Source organism: Drosophila miranda, assembly GCF_003369915.1.
Source record: "Drosophila miranda strain MSH22 chromosome Y unlocalized genomic scaffold, D.miranda_PacBio2.1 Contig_Y2_pilon, whole genome shotgun sequence".
Classification (NCBI taxonomy): domain Eukaryota; kingdom Metazoa; phylum Arthropoda; class Insecta; order Diptera; family Drosophilidae; genus Drosophila; species Drosophila miranda.
In genome coordinates this window covers 31635667-31655609 of record NW_022881614.1, presented here as the reverse complement: position 1 = coordinate 31655609, position 19943 = coordinate 31635667, and the positions used below count along the sequence as shown (strand labels likewise).

General features: G+C 43.8%; 1 protein-coding gene across 2 annotated transcripts in view; it reads left to right on the top strand.

The window, feature by feature from the left end:
- LOC117185687 (KN motif and ankyrin repeat domain-containing protein 1-like) overlaps positions 1 to 19943 on the top strand; it is a 41166-nt gene that overhangs the window by 3991 nt on the left and 17232 nt on the right. The window contains exons 1-3 of one of the 2 annotated variants that reach the window (XM_033396869.1): positions 641 to 755; positions 1407 to 1693; positions 1788 to 2292. In XM_033396869.1, coding sequence (XP_033252760.1) covers positions 656 to 755; positions 1407 to 1693; positions 1788 to 2292 — 892 coding nt within the window. In that variant the 5' untranslated portion in view covers positions 641 to 655. Of the gene's footprint in view, positions 1 to 640; positions 756 to 1406; positions 1694 to 1787; positions 2293 to 19943 lie in introns of those variants that run through there. The other variant, XM_033396868.1, reaches the window with a different exon arrangement.

Below are 19943 nucleotides of genomic sequence, written 5' to 3'. Positions count from 1 at the left end.
CATTCTCGGCACGCCCACCAAAGCCAAAATCCCATTGAATGCCAAAAACGCGGCACTGATTGAGTGGTTGAGTGGGTGGATGTGTGGCTCTATCGGTGATAATTAAGCTGGTGAACAGCTTTGGCCATGGCCCTGTAGCCGCCTGCTAATTACGGCTGCTGAAGCTCATCAATATGCGGTCTCTTAACGTGGTCCAACACGTATACGTCGTGTGGTGCAGCGCCAACACTTTCCCAAGACATGCCCACGCCCACGACCAACGCCCACCGTCGTCTGGTTTGCTTTTTGTGAATGAAAAGTGAAAAGTGGCAGAGAGATTCGATCGGAACTAATTGTAGTTCGCCAAGAGATGGCGCTGCCGTAAAGTCGCGAACTGGGTGCGCTCTCTTCGACCTGATAAGCAATGCTAAATGGCCGCGTATCTTATCGGGTCTAATTTGCTGCATGATGATGAATATAGTGAGAATATGACACCGCCTAACCGCCCAGTTGGGCGTAGACGTGCGGTGGGAGTAGAACGAATTTTTTAAATATTTCTTAGCCTCTTAGATACTTGCTATCGTTGGTGGGTCGCAATCCGAATTGGAATTGGAGGTCTGCCGCTGAGCTGCAAGAATTTCAAATGTTTTAAGTGCAAACCCAAGTAACCATTTAAATGTTGTGGAATCTGTTCTGGTGTGGGGTCTTGTGGCTCTGGTATGAGGCTAAGAGGCCGCAGCCCCAACCTCAGTCAGAGGCGGTTGTTGACCAAGAAAGTCAGTGAAAAGTGGGAGGGATAAATGCGAAAGACCTTGTAGATAAAAAATGTATAAATATATCATAGGGAACTTAGTGGTGAGGTGATCCATCCAACGAGTAAAAAATCATTTATTTAAAGATACAATTATTTCCACTACGTAATTTGTCCTTCAACTTGTGCTAAATGCAATCATCAAATGCTTGAATCATTATTTAATTATTATTTTCCTTGATTGCTAATTGTTTCAATCAATGCCAGAGCAGATACACACTCGTACGAATGTATATTGTATCTGAAAGTGCTGCGGGCTGCACATGCCATTCAAAGTGATTCAGCTGGCCAAAAGTGGTTTATCTAAATTAACCAAATTAGTTATTATATGCCGCAATTAAACATAAACAAGGCACGCATTTATCTTACGGATACACAGCCGAGACGACTGCGTTCCGAGAAGAGCGCCTTTGTGGACGCTCAGATTACCAAAGCCGAAACATGTTTGGCGGCGAAGAGCAGGTGTGGCTCTGGCTGCGACGCAGATACACCTTTTGTTCGAATGTGGTCGCCAATACCGAGAATCGGCTGCTGACTTGACCTTGATAGTGACATTTAGATACATCTTGAATTCCTTTGATTCCCATCTCCCTCTTTTTTTCTCCATCTCTCGCAGCTCGTCAGGTGGCTGGCGGCAACACCAACAGCTCCATCTCCAGTCCCGAGTCGTTGGGGATGAACCACTCGGTCCGCAGCTGCAACTGCTGCCCCTATGGCTACCACATCGACCTGGACTTTGTGCGCTACTGCGAGGCGCTGGCCCAGTCCAAGCCCAGCGAGGAGGAGCAGCGGCGCAGGGATCGCCGTCGCTCGCGGAAGTCCATGGAGGTCATGCTCGGCTTCGAGAGCCTCTTCGGCGGCGACTGGCAGGCGGAGTCACGTGTCCAGGGCCGGCTGGCGGATGTTAGTGCCGTCTCCTGGTTGGACCCAGATGCCGCTTTGATCTTGCCCAGCCCCACACTCAATTAACTTGTCACCTTTTGTGTTCCGCTTGCAGGTCGCACATGAAAGCGATCCAGATTCGCCACGCGGAGTCGGAGGAGCAGGTCTGTCGCAGTCCTATACCAAAGCGCCGTGCTATCGGCCACGCTCATCGTCTGTGCCTCGCTTCACTTACGGCAGCATCCCGCCAAGAGCCGAGTCGCCATTCGGCACCGCCTCCTCCACGTGCTCCTCCTTGCGCGGGGGCGTCGAGAGTGATGCGGGGATCTATCAACAGCGCCATCAGAGCTACGGTCGGCCGGCCATCAGTCCGCCGGAGACGCGGGCCTTCCTGCCCGACGCCCTGGACGAGGTCTGCAGCGATTTCGAGCGCACTCTCGAACGGACATCGGTCAAGCGGCGCAAGGCGGGTGCCCCCTATGCGGGAGGCTCCCTTTCCATGGACAGGAACAACAATAAGTTGATGTTGAACCTGAGTCCGCGCAACGGCTATGGCCAGACGGAGGCCCGCGATCGGCGCCTGGGAAACAGCACGTGGGACCGGTACTTTGATGTGGCAGGTGAGTGAGCGATGAAGATGTCCCCGAAAATAGCTCCCCAGAAAGAACTCAATTTATCAGCTTCCCGCTCTGCTGATGATGACGACGGTGATTCATAGAACAGGGTGCTGATAGTTGTACTGCCGCCCTGGCAGATACTTTTGCTTTCTTTTCTTGGCAATTAGCGCTGCTCTGCTGCGGCACATGTGACATTTCCACGCACGAAAGTGTGAACAATTTCGCACAAAGAGGGGAAAGACTGTACAGTGGAATGAAAAATGAAAGCCAGGAACTTATTTGAATGGAAAGATAATGAAAGATTTCCCTGCTCGTAGTTTTTTATACCCGATACTCAAAATGAGTATTGGGGTATATTAGATTTGTGGTAAAAGTGGATGTGTGTAACGTCCAGAAGGAATCGTTTCCGACCCCATAAAGTATATATATTCTTGATCAGCATCAATAGCCGAGTCGATTGAGCCCTGTCTGTCTGTCCGTCTGTCCGTCCGTCCGTCCGTCCGTCCGTCCGTCCGTCCGTCCCCTTCAGCGCCTAGTGCTCTAAGACTATAAGAGCTAGAGCAACGATGTTTTGGATCCAGACTTCTGTGATATGTCACTGCTACAAAAATATTTCAAAACTTCGCTTCGCCCACTTCCGCCCCCACAAAGGACGAAAAGCTGTGGCATCTACATTTTTTAAGGTACGATAAAACCAAAAACGCAAAATCGTAGAGGAGGTTTATATGTTCTAGAGTGTAAGATCTCAACCAGATCGTATAATTATTATAGCCAGCATCAAGAAAACAATTTCATTCTTTCTCGCCCTGTCTCTCTCTAACACACACGTAGCATAGGCGGCTTTGCTTAGAGTAAAACATTAGCGCCTAGATCTCAGAGACTACAAAAGCTAGAGCAACCAAATTTGGTATCCACACTCCTAATATATCGGACCGAGACGAGTTTGTTTCAAAATTTCGCCACACCCCCTTCCGCCACCGCAAAGGACGAAAATCTGGGGATATTCAAAAATCTCAAAGACTATTAAGGCTAGAGTAACCAAATTTGGTATCCGCACTCCTGTTAGATCTAACTATAAAACGTGTATCTCAAAATTTCACCCCACCCCTTTCCGCCCACACAAAGGACGAAAATCTGTTGCATCCACAATATTGCACATTCGAGAAAACTAAAAACGCAGAATCATAGATAATGACCATATCTATCAGATTGCTGAATCTGGATCAGATCAGATCATTTTTGTAGCCAAAAGGAACAAATCAATTTGCAGTGGCTACGCAGCCCCCGACGTCACGCTCAGACTGATTTTCTGTCTCTCTCGCACGCACTCTTTGTCGTGTCGTTTAATATTAGCGGCGTCTGCCGGAGGAGAGCCATACTGACTTAGTATCGGGTATAACTGTAGAGTTGCGGTGTCCGCAGCAACTCACTACGTTCCCCCTCGTTATTATAGCCAGCTTCAAGAAAACAATTTCATTTTTTCTCGCCCTGTCTCTCTCTAACACACACGTAGCATAGCCGGCTTTGCTTAGAGTAAAACATTATCGCCTAGATCTCAGAGACTACAAAAGCTAGAGCAACCAAATTTGGTATCCACACTCCTAATATATCAGACCGAGACGAGTTTGTTTCAAAATTTCGCCACACCCCTTTCCGCCCCCGCAAAGGACGAAAATCTGGGGATATTCAAAAATCTCAGAGACTATTAAGGCTAGAGTAACCAAATTTGGTATCCACACTCCTGTTAGATCTTACTATAAAACGTATATCTCAGACATTCGCCCCACCCCCTTCCGCCCCCACAAAGGACCAAAATCTGTTGCATCCACAATATTGCAGATTCGAGAAAACTAAAAACGCAGAACCATAGATAATGACCATGTCTATCAGATTGCTGAATCTGGATCAGATCGGATCATTTTTATAGCCAATAGGAACAAATCAATTTGCAGTGGCTACGCAGCGCCCGACGTCACGCTCAGACTGATTTTCTGTCTCTCTCGCACGCACTCTTTGTCGTGTTGTTTAATATTAGCGGCGTCTGCCGGAGGAGAGCCATACTGACTTAGTATCGGGTATAACTGTAGAGTTGCGGTGTCCGCAGCAACTCACAACGTTCCCCCTCGTTTTTAATAATCTCAGAGATCTATCCTGCAAAATCTCCCACATATGTATAAGTCTGTCGATTGTTTTCACCATAACGCCAGCGATTTTAACCATTTGATCCCATTGTTGCCCATCCAGTTGTCAGCTCCGCAGCTGTGTTAGATCAAAGAATATTCCAATTTCCGAGGACTCAATAAACAAGATCTCGCCGAAACTCTGAAATCAGAAATGTATTGCACAAAATGCAGTTTCAGCTTTAGCTCCACAGACATAGCTGCAGATTCAGATGCAAATGCAGATACAGATACTGTAACAGTAACAGTCGGTTTTCATCTTTGGCATTTGAGACTCAATTGGCCTAGGCTCTTGCAACGTGCGGCAACGTGGGGCAACAACTTCAAGGCAATTTTTGAGGCGTTCGTATCTTAAATCAATTTGAAATGCGCATTTGGCGCTCAATTTGCATGCAAATGTCGCTCCGTCTCGTTTTTCTTGTATTTTTGCATGCCATAAATTTTCGATAGAGTGTGCAAAAAAAATCAATGCAAATAAACAAATAAAAATGTCGCGTTTTAATTATTTTTTCGCTGTTGTAGTTCGAGTACGAATACGAGGACCTGGACCTGGACCAAAGAGTTGTCATTGATTAATGGCCAAATGGCCAGAGAGCCTTGGTAATTGCCGGAGTATGTGCCTTGAATAAATGGCTTTCAAATTGAAATAAACATGGCCAAAATGTTTGCCACAAAACATTTCCAACAGCTGAAAAAACGTGCGTGTAAAGCGGTATTTCGGAACCGCGGGACCCAGCCCATTCCCAACCCCAAACTCAGCACCAAACACATTTATCATTAGATAAAAACTGTCTAGAATCATAATTAGTATACATATACCAATATGCTGGCTATTTATAGGGAATCCAATTGGTTAGGGTTTGAAAACCAATCAGATTTCAATTTCGCCATAATTAATTGCAAATAGATAAGATATGAAATACTCCCATTGAATACCAATATAAACCATATGCCATCCACACACACACACACACACGAGTATGTGTTTGATGATTTATTCCACATTATTCATGAATCAATAGGCCATAGATCTTCATGGCCTTGACTGAGAGACCACATTGGCATCAAAGCCAGGCAAACCCTGAATGCAAATTGATATGCAAACCGACAATAAACGAGGTGGAACGTTGTGAGTTGCTGCGGACACCGCAACTCTACAGTTATACCCGATACTAAGTCAGTATGGCTCTCCTGCGGCAGACGCCGCTAATATTGAACCACACGACAAAGAGTGCGTGCGAGAGAGACAGAAAATCAGTCTGAGCGTGACGTCGGGCGCTGCGTAGCAACTGCAAATTGATTTGTTCCTTTTGGGTATAAAAATGATCCGATCTGATCCAGATTCAGCAGTCTGATAGATATGGTCATTATCTATGATTCAGCGCTTTTAGTTTTCTCGAATGTGTAATATTGTGGATGCAACAGGTTTTCGTCCTTTGTGGGGGCGGAGGGGGGTGGGGCGGAATTCTGAAATATACGTTTTATAGTGAGATCTAACAGGAGTGCGGATACCAAATTTGGTTACTCTAGCCTTAATAGTCTTTGAGATTTGTGGATGCCCCAGATTTTCGTCCTTTGCGGGGGCGGAAGGCGGTGTGGCGAAATTTGGACACGAAACGGTCAAGGTCCGATATCACAGGAGTGTGGATACCAAATTTGGTTGCTCTGGCTCTTATAGGTTATGAGATCCTTGAACTCATATTTTGCAATTGGCAAAGCCGACCATGAAACCTGTGTGTTAGAGAGAGACAGAGCGAGAAAGAATGAAATTGTTTTCTTGATTCTGGCTAAAATCACTATACGATCTGGTTCAGATTTTGCACTGTAGAAGATATGGTCATCCTCACCGATTCTGCGTTTTTGGTTTTATCGTATCTTTAAAAATGTGGATGCCACAGATTTTCGTCTTTTGTGGGGGCGGAAGTGGGCGGGGCGAAGTTTTGAAATATTTTTGTAGCAGTGACATATCACAGAAGTCTGGATCCAAAACATCGTTGCTCTAGCTCTTATAGTCTTTGAGCACTAGGCGCTGAAGGGGACGGACGGACGGACAGACGGACAGACATACAGGGCTCAATCGACTCGGCTATTGATGCTGATCAAGAATATATATACTTTATGGGGTCGGAAACGATTCCTTCTGGACGTTACACACATCCACTTTTACCACAAATCTAATATACCCCAATACTCATTATACCCGTCCGTCCGTCCGTCCGTCCGTCCGTCCCCTTCAGCGCCTAGTGCTCAAAGACTATAAGAGCTAGAGCAACGATGTTTTGGATCCAGATGTCTGTGATATGTCACTGCTACAAAAATATCTCAAAACTTCGCCCCGCCCACTTCCGCCCCCACAAAGGACGAAAATCTGTGGCATCTACATTTTTAAAGGTACGGTAAAACCAAAAACGCAAAATCGTAGAGGATGACTATATGTTCTAGAGTGTAAGATCTCAACAAGATCGTATAATTATTATAGCCAGAATCAAGAAAACAATTTCATTCTTTCTCGCTCTGTCTCTCTCTAACACACAGGTTTCATGGTCGGTTTTGTCAATTGCAAAATATGAGTTCAAGGATCTCAGAACCTATAAGAGCCAGAGCAAACAAATTTGGTATCCACACTCCTGTGATATCGGACCTTGACCGTTTCGTGTCCAAATTTCGCCACACCCCTTTCCGCCCCCGCAAAGGACGAAAATCTGGGGCATCCACAAATCTCAGAGACTATTAAGGCTAGAGTAACCAAATTTGATATCCGCACTTCTGTTAGATCTCACTATAAAACGTGTATCTCAAAATTTCGCCCCACCCCCTTCCGCCCCCACAAAGAACGAAAATCTGTTGCATCCACAATATTGCACATTCGAGAAAACTAAAAACGCAGAATCATAGATAATGACCATATCTATCAGATTGCTGAATCTGAATCAGATCAGATCATTTTTATAGCCAATAGGAACAAATCAATTTGCAGTGGCTACGCAGCGCCCGACGTCACGCTCAGACTGATTTTCTGTCTCTCTCGCACGCACTCTTAGTCGTGTCGTTTAATATTAGCGGCGTCTGCCGGAGGAGAGCCATACTGACTTAAAATCGGGTATAACCGTAGAGTTGCGGTGTCCGCAGCAACTCACAACGTTCCCCCTCGTTTTTATACCCGATACTCAAAATGAGTATTGGGGTATATTAGATTTGTGGTAAAAGTGGATGGATGTGTGTAACGTCCAGAAGTAATCGTTTCCGACCCCATAAAGTATATATATTCTTGATCAGCATCATTAGCCGAGTCGATTTAGCCCTGTCTGTCTGTCCGTCTGTCCGTCCCCTTCAGCGCCTAGTGCTCAAAGACTATAAGAGCTAGAGCAACGATGTTTTGGACCCAGACTTTTGTGATATGTCACTGCTACAAAAATATTTCAAAACTTCGCCCCGCCCCCTTCCGCCCCCACAAAGGACGAAAATCTGTGGCATCCACAATTTTAAAGATATGAGAAAACAAAAACGTAGAATTGTAGAGAATGACCATATCTTTAAGACTGCGGAATCTGAATTGGATCGTATTATTATTATAGCCAGCATCAAGAAAACAATTTCATTTTTTCTCGCCCTGTCTCTCTCTAACACACACGTAGCATAGGCGGCTTTGCTTAGAGTAAAACATTAGCGCCTAGATCTCAGAGACTACAAAAGCTAGAGCAACCAAATTTGGTATCCACACTCCTAATATATCGGACCGAGACGAGTTTGTTTCAAAATTTCGCCACACCCCTTTCCGCCCCCGCAAAGGACGAAAATCTGGGGATATTCAAAACTCTCAGAGACTATTAAGGCTAGAGTAACCAAATTTGGTATCCACACTCCTGTAAGATCTTACTATAAAACGTTTATCTCAGACATTCGCCCCACCCCCTTCCGCCCCCACAAAGGACGAAAATCTGTTGCATCCACAATATTGCAGATTCGAGAAAACTAAAAACGCAGAACCATAGATAATGACCATATCTATCAGATTGCTGAATCTGGATCAGATCGGATCATTTTTATAGCCAATAGGAACAAATCAATTTGCAGTGGATACGCAGCGCCCGACGTCACGCTCAGACTGATTTTCTGTCTCTCTCGCACGCACTCTTTGTCGTGTTGTTTAATATTAGCGGCGTCTGCCGGAGGAGAGCCATACTGACTTAGTATCGGGTATAACTGTAGAGTTGCGGTGTCCGCAGCAACTCACAACGTTCCCCCTCGTTTTTAATAATCTCAGAGATCTATCCTGCAAAATCTCCCACATATGTATAAGTCTGTCGATTGTTTTCACCATAACGCCAGCGATTTTAACCATTTGATCCCATTGTTGCCCATCCAGTTGTCAGCTCCGCAGCTGTGTTAGATCAAAGAATATTTCAATTTCCGAGGACTCAATAAACAAGATCTCGCCGAAACTCTGAAATCAGAAATGTATTGCACAAAATGCAGTTTCAGCTTTAGCTCCACAGACATAGCTGCAGATTCAGATGCAAATGCAGATACAGATACTGTAACAGTAACAGTCGGTTTTCATCTTTGGCATTTGAGACTCAATTGGCCTAGGCTCTTGCAACGTGCGGCAACGTGGGGCAACAACTTCAAGGCAATTTTTGAGGCGTTCGTATCTTAAATCAATTTGAAATGCGCATTTGGCGCTCAATTTGCATGCAAATGTCGCTCCGTCTCATTTTTCTTGTATTTTTGCATGCCATAAATTTTCGATAGAGTGTGCAAAAAAAATCAATGCAAATAAACAAATAAAAATGTCGCGTTTTAGTTATTTTTTCGCTGTTGTAGTTCGAGTACGAATACGAGGACCTGGACCTGGACCAAAGAGTTGTCATTGATTAATGGCCTTGAATAAATGGCTTTCAAATTGAAATAAACATGGCCAAAATGTTTGCCACAAAACATTTCCAACAGCTGAAAAAACGTGCGTGTAAAGCGGTATTTCGGAACCGCGGGACCCAGCCCATTCCCAACCCCAAACTAAGCACCAAACACATTTATCATTAGATAAAAACTGTCTAGAATCATAATTAGTATACATATACCAATATGCTGGCTATTTATAGGGAATCCAATTGGTTAGGGTTTGAAAACCAATCAGATTTCAATTTCGCCATAATTAATTGCAAATAGATAAGATATGAAATACTCCCCATTGAATACCAATATAAACCATATGCCATCCACACACACACACACACACGAGTATGTGTTTGATGATTTATTCCACATTATTCATGAATCAATAGGCCATAGATCTTCATGGCCTTGACTGAGAGACCACATTGGCATCAAAGCCAGGCAAACCCTGAATGCAAATTGATATGCAAACCGACAATAAACGAGGTGGAACGTTATGAGTTGCTGCGGACACCGCAACTCTACAGTTATACCCGATACTAAGTCAGTATGGCTCTCCTGCGGCAGACGCCGCTAATATTGAACCACACGACAAAGAGTGCGTGCGAGAGAGACAGAAAATCAGTCTGAGCGTGACGTCGGGCGCTGCGTAGCAACTGCAAATTGATTTGTTCCTTTTGGGTATAAAAATGATCCGATCTGATCCAGATTCAGCAGTCTGATAGATATGGTCATTATCTATGATTCAGCGCTTTTAGTTTTCTCGAATGTGTAATATTGTGGATGCAACAGATTTTCGTCCTTTGTGGGGGCGGAAGGGGGTGGGGCGAAATTCTGAGATAAACGTTTTATAGTGAGATCTAACAGGAGTGTGGATACCAAATTTGGTTACTCTAGCCTTAATAGTCTTTGAGATTTGTAAATGCCCCAGATTTTCGTCCTTTGCGGGGCGGAAGGCGGTGTGGCGAAATTTGGACACGAAACGGTCAAGGTCCGATATCACAGGAGTGTGGATACCAAATTTGGTTGCTCTGGCTCTTATAGGTTATGAGATCCTTGAACTCATATTTTGCAATTGGCAAAGCCGACCATGAAACCTGTGTGTTAGAGAGAGACAGAGCGAGAAAGAATGAAATTGTTTTCTTGATTCTGGCTAAAATCACTATACGATCTGGTTCAGATTTTGCACTGTAGAAGATATGGTCATCCTCACCGATTCTGCGTTTTTGGTTTTATCGTATCTTTAAAAATGTGGATGCCACAGATTTTCGTTTTTTGTGGGGGCGGAAGTGGGCGGGGCGAAGTTTTGAAATATTTTTGTAGCAGTGACATATCACAGAAGTCTGGATCCAAAACATCGTTGCTCTAGCTCTTATAGTCTTTGAGCACTAGGCGCTGAAGGGGACGGACGGACGGACAGACGGACAGACATACAGGGCTCAATCGACTCGGCTATTGATGCTGATCAAGAATATATATACTTTATGGGGTCGGAAACGATTCCTTCTGGACGTTACACACATCCACTTTTACCACAAATCTAATATACCTCAATACTCATTATACCCGTCCGTCCGTCCGTCCGTCCGTCCGTCCCCTTCAGCGCCTAGTGCTCAAAGACTATAAGAGCTAGAGCAACGATGTTTTGGATCCAGATGTCTGTGATATGTCACTGCTACAAAAATATCTCAAAACTTCGCCCCGCCCACTTCCGCCCCCACAAAGGACGAAAATCTGTGGCATCTACATTTTTAAAGGTACGGTAAAACCAAAAACGCAAAATCGTAGAGGATGACTATATGTTCTAGAGTGTAAGATCTCAACCAGATCGTATAATTATTATAGCCAGAATCAAGAAAACAATTTCATTCTTTCTCGCTCTGTCTCTCTCTAACACACAGGTTTCATGGTCGGTTTTGTCAATTGCAAAATATGAGTTCAAGGATCTCAGAACCTATAAGAGCCAGAGCAAACAAATTTGGTATCCACACTCCTGTGATATCGGACCTTGACCGTTTCGTGTCCAAATTTCGCCACACCCCTTTCCGCCCCGCAAAGGACGAAAATCTGGGGCATCCACAAATCTCAGAGACTATTAAGGCTAGAGTAACCAAATTTGTTATCCGCACTTCTGTTAGATCTCACTATAAAACGTGTATCTCAAAATTTCGCCCCACCCCCTTCCGCCCCCACAAAGAACGAAAATCTGTTGCATCCACAATATTGCACATTCGAGAAAACTAAAAACGCAGAATCATAGATAATGACCATATCTATCAGATTGCTGAATCTGAATCAGATCAGATCATTTTTATAGCCAATAGGAACAAATCAATTTGCAGTGGCTACGCAGCGCCCGACGTCACGCTCAGACTGATTTTCTGTCTCTCTCGCACGCACTCTTAGTCGTGTCGTTTAATATTAGCGGCGTCTGCCGGAGGAGAGCCATACTGACTTAAAATCGGGTATAACCGTAGAGTTGCGGTGTCCGCAGCAACTCACAACGTTCCCCCTCGTTTTTATACCCGATACTCAAAATGAGTATTGGGGTATATTAGATTTGTGGTAAAAGTGGATGGATGTGTGTAACGTCCAGAAGTAATCGTTTCCGACCCCATAAAGTATATATATTCTTGATCAGCATCATTAGCCGAGTCGATTGAGCCCTGTCTGTCTGTCCGTCTGTCCGTCCCCTTCAGCGCCTAGTGCTCAAAGACTATAAGAGCTAGAGCAACGATGTTTTGGACCCAGACTTTTGTGATATGTCACTGCTACAAAAATATTTCAAAACTTCGCCCCGCCCACTTCCGCCCCCACAAAGGACGAAAATCTGTGGCATCCACAATTTTAAAGATATGAGAAAACAAAAACGTAGAATTGTAGAGAATGACCATATCTTTAAGACTGCGGAATCTGAATTGGATCGTATTATTATTATAGCCAGCATCAAGAAAACAATTTCATTTTTTCTCGCCCTGTCTCTCTCTAACACACACGTAGCATAGGCGGCTTTGCTTAGAGTAAAACATTAGCGCCTAGATCTCAGAGACTACAAAAGCTAGAGCAACCAAATTTGGTATCCACACTCCTAATATATCGGACCGAGACGAGTTTGTTTCAAAATTTCGCCACACCCCATTCCGCCCCCGCAAAGGACGAAAATCTGGGGATATTCAAAAATCTCAGAGACTATTAAGACTAGAGTAACCAAATTTGGTATCCGCAATTCTGTTAGATCTCACTATAAAACGTGTATCTCAAAATTTCGCCCCACCCCCTTCCGCCCCCACAAAGGACGAAAATCTGTTGCATCCACAATATTGCACATTCGAGAAAACTAAAAACGCAGAATCATAGATAATGACCATATCTATCAGATTGCTGAATCTGGATCAGATCGGATCATTTTTATAGCCAATAGGAACAAATAAATTTGCAGTGGCTACGCAGCGCCCGACGTCACGCTCAGACTGATTTTCTGTCTCTCTCGCACGCACTCTTTGTCGTGTTGTTTAATATTAGCGGCGTCTGCCGGAGGAGAGCCATACTGACTTAGTATCGGGTATAACTGTAGAGTTGCGGTGTCCGCAGCAACTCACAACGTTCCCCCTCGTTTTTAATAATCTCAGAGATCTATCCTGCAAAATCTCCCACATATGTATAAGTCTGTCGATTGTTTTCACCATAATGCCAGCGATTTTAACCATTTGATCCCATTGTTGCCCATCCAGTTGTCAGCTCCGCAGCTGTGTTAGATCAAAGAATATTTCAATTTCCGAGGACTCAATAAACAATATCTCGCCGAAACTCTGAAATCAGAAATGTATTGCACAAAATGCCGTTTCAGCTTTAGCTCCACAGACATAGCTGCAGATTCAGATGCAAATGCAGATACAGATACTGTAACAGTAACAGTCGGTTTTCATCTTTGGCATTTGAGACTCAATTGGCCTAGGCTCTTGCAACGTGCGGCAACGTGGGGCAACAACTTCAAGGCAATTTTTGAGGCGTTCGTATCTTAAATCAATTTGAAATGCGCATTTGGCGCTCAATTTGCATGCAAATGTCGCTCCGTCTCGTTTTTCTTGTATTTTTGCATGCCATAAATTTTCGATAGAGTGTGCAAAAAAAATCAATGCAAATAAACAAATAAAAATGTCGCGTTTTAGTTATTTTTTCGCTGTTGTAGTTCGAGTACGAATACGAGGACCTGGACCTGGACCAAAGAGTTGTCATTGATTAATGGCCAAATGGCCAGAGAGCCTTGGTCATTGCCGGAGTATGTGCCTTGAATAAATGGCTTTCAAATTGAAATAAACATGGCCAAAATGTTTGCCACAAAACATTTCCAACAGCTGAAAAAACGTGCGTGTAAAGCGGTATTTCGGAACCGCGGGACCCAGCCCATTCCCAACCCCAAACTAAGCACCAAACACATTTATCATTAGATAAAAACTGTCTAGAATCATAATTAGTATACATATACCAATATGCTGGCTATTTATAGGGAATCCAATTGGTTAGGGTTTGAAAACCAATCAGATTTCAATTTCGCCATAATTAATTGCAAATATATAAGATATGAAATACTCCCCATTGAATACCAATATAAACCATATGCCATCCACACACACACACACACACGAGTATGTGTTTGATGATTTATTCCACATTATTCATGAATCAATAGGCCATAGATCTTCATGGCCTTGACTGAGAGACCACATTGGCATCAAAGCCAGGCAAACCCTGAATGCAAATTGATATGCAAACCGACAATAAACGAGGTGGAACGTTGTCAGTTGCTGCGGACACCGCAACTCTACAGTTATACCCGATACTAAGTCAGTATGGCTCTCCTGCGGCAGACGCCGCTAATATTGAACCACACGACAAAGAGTGCGTGCGAGAGAGACAGAAAATCAGTCTGAGCGTGACGTCGGGCGCTGCGTAGCAGCTGCAAATTGATTTGTTCCTTTTGGGTATAAAAATGATCCGATCTGATCCAGATTCAGCAGTCTGATAGATATGGTCATTATCTATGATTCAGCGCTTTTAGTTTTCTCGAATGTGTAATATTGTGGATGCAACAGATTTTCGTCCTTTGTGGGGGCGGAAGGGGGTGGGGCGAAATTCTGAGATATACGTTTTATAGTGAGATCAAACAGGAGTGCGGATACCAAATTTGGTTACTCTAGCCTTAATAGTCTTTGAGATTTGTGGATGCCCCAGATTTTCGTCCTTTGCGGGGGCGGAAGGGGGTGTGGCGAAATTTGGACACGAAACGGTCAAGGTCCGATATCACAGGAGTGTGGATACCAAATTTGGTTGCTCTGGCTCTTATAGGTTATGAGATCCTTGAACTCATATTTTGCAATTGGCAAAGCCGACCATGAAACCTGTGTGTTAGAGAGAGACAGAGCGAGAAAGAATGAAATTGTTTTCTTGATTCTGGCTAAAATCACTATACGATCTGGTTCAGATTTTGCACTGTAGAAGATATGGTCATCCTCACCGATTCTGTCCGTCCCCTTCAGCGCCTAGTGCTCAAAGACTATAAGAGCTAGAGCAACGATGTTTTGGACCCAGACTTTTGTGATATGTCACTGCTACAAAAATATTTCAAAACTCCGCCCCGCCCCCTCCCCCCCCCACAAAAGACGAAAATCTGTGGCATCCACAATTTTAAAGATATGAGAAAACCAAAAACGTAGAATTGTAGAGAATGACCATATCTTTAAGACTGCGGAATCTGAATTGGATCGTATTATTATTATAGCCAGCATCAAGAAAACAATTTCATTTTTTCTCGCCCTGTCTCTCTCTAACACACACGTAGCATAGGCGGCTTTGCTTAGAGTAAAACATTAGCGCCTAGATCTCAGAGACTACAAAAGCTAGAGCAACCAAATTTGGTATCCACACTCCTAATATATCGGACCGAGACGAGTTTGTTTCAAAATTTCGCCACACCCCTTTCCGCCCCCGCAAAGGACGAAAATCTGGGGATATTCAAAAATCTCAGAGACTATTAAGGCTAGAGTAACCAAATTTGGTATCCACACTCCTGTTAGATCTTACTATAAAACGTATATCTAAGACATTCGCCCCACCCCCTTCCGCCCCCACAAAGGACGAAAATCTGTTGCATCCACAATATTGCAGATTCGAGAAAACTAAAAACGCAGAACCATAGATAATGACCATATCTATCAGATTGCTGAATCTGGATCAGATCGGATCATTTTTATAGCCAATAGGAACAAATCAATTTGCAGTGGCTACGCAGCGCCCGACGTCACGCTCAGACTGATTTTCTGTCTCTCTCGCACGCACTCTTTGTCGTGTTGTTTAATATTAGCGGCGTCTGCCGGAGGAGAGCCATACTGACTTAGTATCGGGTATAACTGTAGAGTTGCGGTGTCCGCAGCAACTCACAACGTTCTCCCTCGTTTTTAATAATCTCAGAGATCTATCCTGGTGGTGTTGTGCAAACTTGTTACACCTTAATGCCTCGAAATGCAAAGTTATGACACTTCATCGTTCTAGCCCTTTGTTGGCTTCCTACACCCTATTTGGTGGTTCTCTTGAGAGAATTACCCTGGTGGATGATCTGGGTGTTATATTAGACCCCAAGTTAAAGTTTTCCGAACACATTTCTACCATGGTAAATAAGGCCATGGGCGTGCTTGGGTTTATAAAGAGGTGGTCAAAGGAATTTGACGACCCCTATATAACAAAGACGCTCTATACCTCGCTTGTTCGTCCGATCTTAGAATACGGCTCCTGTGTATGGTGCCCTCAGTACAAAGTACACCAGGACCGTATAGAATCAGTACAGAAAAACTTTTTACTCTTTGCTCTGCGGGGCCTTAACTGGGATGCGGGTGTAAGACTCCCATCTTACTCTAGTAGACTACTATTAGTAAACCTCCCATCCTTAGTTAACCGTAGAAAAATGCTTGGTGTGAAATTTATGCACAACTTGATCAGGGGTGACATAGACAGCCCTGATCTGTTGAGCCTTATAAACTTCACGATTCCTATTAGACTGACTAGAAATTTTATACCGTTGTTTCTTCCACTTTGTAGATCGAATTCTTCCTTGCATGAACCGTTTAGGGTCTTATGCTCGGATTATAATTCCCTCTACCATATTATATCCACCACTAATTCTCTTCCCCTTATTAAATTATTAATCCTTACACACCTTTCTATTAATTAGTATCTGTAGTGGTATTTGTACTTTGATTGCATGCTTAGTTTCTTAGTGAGTTTAGTACTAATTTTCCTCGAATGTTAGTCTAATAGCTATCTCTCTTGCATGTTCGCGTTTGGTTCGGCTACGCACCGCGCGTCATGCGGCAGCGCCCCTCGGTCGGTTGGGCGGGAGGAGCGCTGCGTTTTGCCTGGGATCCGCGCGTAACAGCCTTCTGCTGGTGTCACACGGGCCACTTGACGGTGCAGTAACTGCATCGCCTCTTGAAAGATGCAGTCATTGCATGTCAACGACCACACAAAGAAAGGCTCCCACATATGTATAAGTCTGTCGATTGTTTTCACCATAATGCCAGCGATTTTAACCATTTGATCCCATTGTTGCCCATCCAGTTGTCAGCTCCGCAGCTGTGTTAGATCAAAGAATATTTCAATTTCCGAGGACTCAATAAACAAGATCTCGCCGAAACTCTGAAATCAGAAATGTATTGCACAAAATGCAGTTTCAGCTTTAGCTCCACAGACATAGCTGCAGATTCAGATGCAAATGCAGATACAGATACAGTAACAGTAACAGTCGGTTTTCATCTTTGGCATTTGAGACTCAATTGGCCTAGGCTCTTGCAACGTGCGGCAACGTGGGGCAACAACTTCAAGGCAATTTTTGAGGCGTTCGTATCTTAAATCAATTTGAAATGCGCATTTGGCGCTCAATTTGCATGCAAATGTCGCTCCGTCTCGTTTTTCTTGTATTTTTGCATGCCATAAATTTTCGATAGAGTGTGCAAAAAAAATCAATGCAAATAAACATATAAAATTGTCGCGTTTTAGTTATTTTTTCGCTGTTGTAGTTCGAGTACGAATACGAGGACCTGGACCTGGACCAAAGAGTTGTCATTGATTAATGGCCAAATGGCCAGAGAGCCTTGGTAATTGCCGGATTATGTGCCTTGAATAAATGGCTTTCAAATTGAAATAAACATGGCCAAAATGTTTGCCACAAAACATTTCCAACAGCTGAAAAAACGTGCGTGTAAAGCGGTATTTCGGAACCGCGGGACCCAGCCCATTCCCAACCCCAAACTAAGCACCAAACACATTTATCATTAGATAAAAACTGTCTAGAATCATAATTAGTATACATATACCTATATGCTGGCTATTTATATGGAACCCAATTGGTTAGGGTTTGAAAACCAATCAGATTTCAATTTCGCCATAATTAATTGCAAATAGATAAGATATGAAATACTCCCCATTGAATACCAATATAAACCATATGCCATCCACACACACACACACACACGAGTATGTGTTTGATGATTTATTCCACATTATTCATGAATCAATAGGCCATAGATCTTCATGGCCTTGACTGAGAGACCACTTTGGCATCAAAGCCAGGCAAACACTGAATGCAAATTGATATGCAAACCGACAATAAACGAGGTGGAACGTTGTGAGTTGCTGCGGACACCGCAACTCTACAGTTATACCCGATACTAAGTCAGTATGGCTCTCCTGCGGCAGACGCCGCTAATATTGAACCACACGACAAAGAGTGCGTGCGAGAGAGACAGAAAATCAGTCTGAGCGTGACGTCGGGCGCTGCGTAGCAACTGCAAATTGATTTGTTCCTTTTGGGTATAAAAATGATCCGATCTGATCCAGATTCAGCAGTCTGATAGATATGGTCATTATCTATGATTCAGCGCTTTTAGTTTTCTCGAATGTGTAATATTGTGGATGCAACAGATTTTCGTCCTTTGTGGGGGCGGAAGGGGGTGGGGCGAAATTCTGAGATATACGTTTTATAGTGAGATCTAACAGGAGTGTGGATACCAAATTTGGTTACTCTAGCCTTAATAGTCTCTGAGATTTTTGAATATCCCCAGATTTTCGTCCTTTGCGGGGGCGGAAAGGGGTGTGGCGAAATTTTGAAACAAACTCGTCTCGGTCCGATATATTAGGAGTGTGGATACCAAATTTGGTTGCTCTGGCTCTTATAGGTTATGAGATCCTTGAACTCATATTTTGCAATTGGCAAAGCCGACCATGAAACCTGTGTGTTAGAGAGAGACAGAGCGAGAAAGAATGAAATTGTTTTCTTGATTCTGGCTAAAACCACTATACGATCTGGTTCAGATTTTGCACTGTAGAAGATATGGTCATCCTCACCGATTCTGCGTTTTTGGTTTTATCGTATCTTTAAAAATGTGGATGCCACAGATTTTCGTCTTTTGTGGGGGCGGAAGTGGGCGGGGCGAAGTTTTGAAATATTTTTGTAGCAGTGACATATCACAGAAGTCTGGATCCAAGACATCGTTGCTCTAGCTCTTATAGTCTTTGAGCACTAGGCGCTGAAGGGGACGGACGGACGGACGGACGGACGGACGGACGGACGAACGGACGGACAGACGGACAGACATACAGGGCTCAATCGACTCGGCTATTGATGCTGATCAAGAATATATATACTTTATGGGGTCGGAAACGATTCCTTCTGGACGTTACACACATCCACTTTTACCACATATCTAATATACCCCAATACTCATTATACCCGATACTCAAAATGAGTATTGGGGTATATTAGATTTGTGGTAAAAGTGGATGTGTGTAACGTCCAGAAGGAATCGTTTCCGACCCCATAAAGTATATATATTCTTGATCAGCATCAATAGCCGAGTCGATTGAGCCCTGTCTGTCTGTCCGTCTGTCCGTCCGTCCGTCCGTCCGTCCGTCCGTCCCCTTCAGCGCCTAGTGCTCAAAGACTATAGAGCTAGAGCAACGATGTTTTGGATCCAGACTTCTGTGATATGTCACTGCTACAAAAATATCTCAAAACTTCGCCCCGCCCACTTCCGCCCCCACAAAGGACGAAAATCTGTGGCATCTACATTTTTAAAGGTACGATAAAACCAAAAACGCAAAATCGTAGAGGATGACTATATGTCCTAGAGTGTAAGATCTCAACCAGATCGTATAATTATTATAGCCAGAATCAAGAAAACAATTTCATTCTTTCTCGCTCTGTCTCTCTCTAACACACAGGTTTCATGGTCGGCTTTGCCAATTGCAAAATATGAGTTCAAGGATCTCATAACCTATAAGAGCCAGAGCAACCAAATTTGGTATCCACACTCCTAATATATCGGACCGAGACGAGTTTGTTTCAAAATTTCGCCACACCCCTTTCCGCCCCGCAAAGGACGAAAATCTGGGGATATTCAAAAATCTCAGAGACAATTAAGGCTAGAGTAACCAAATTTGGTATCCACACTCCTGTTAGATTTTACTATAAAACGTTTATCTCAGACATTCGCCCCACCCCCTTCCGCCCCCACAAAGGACGAAAAT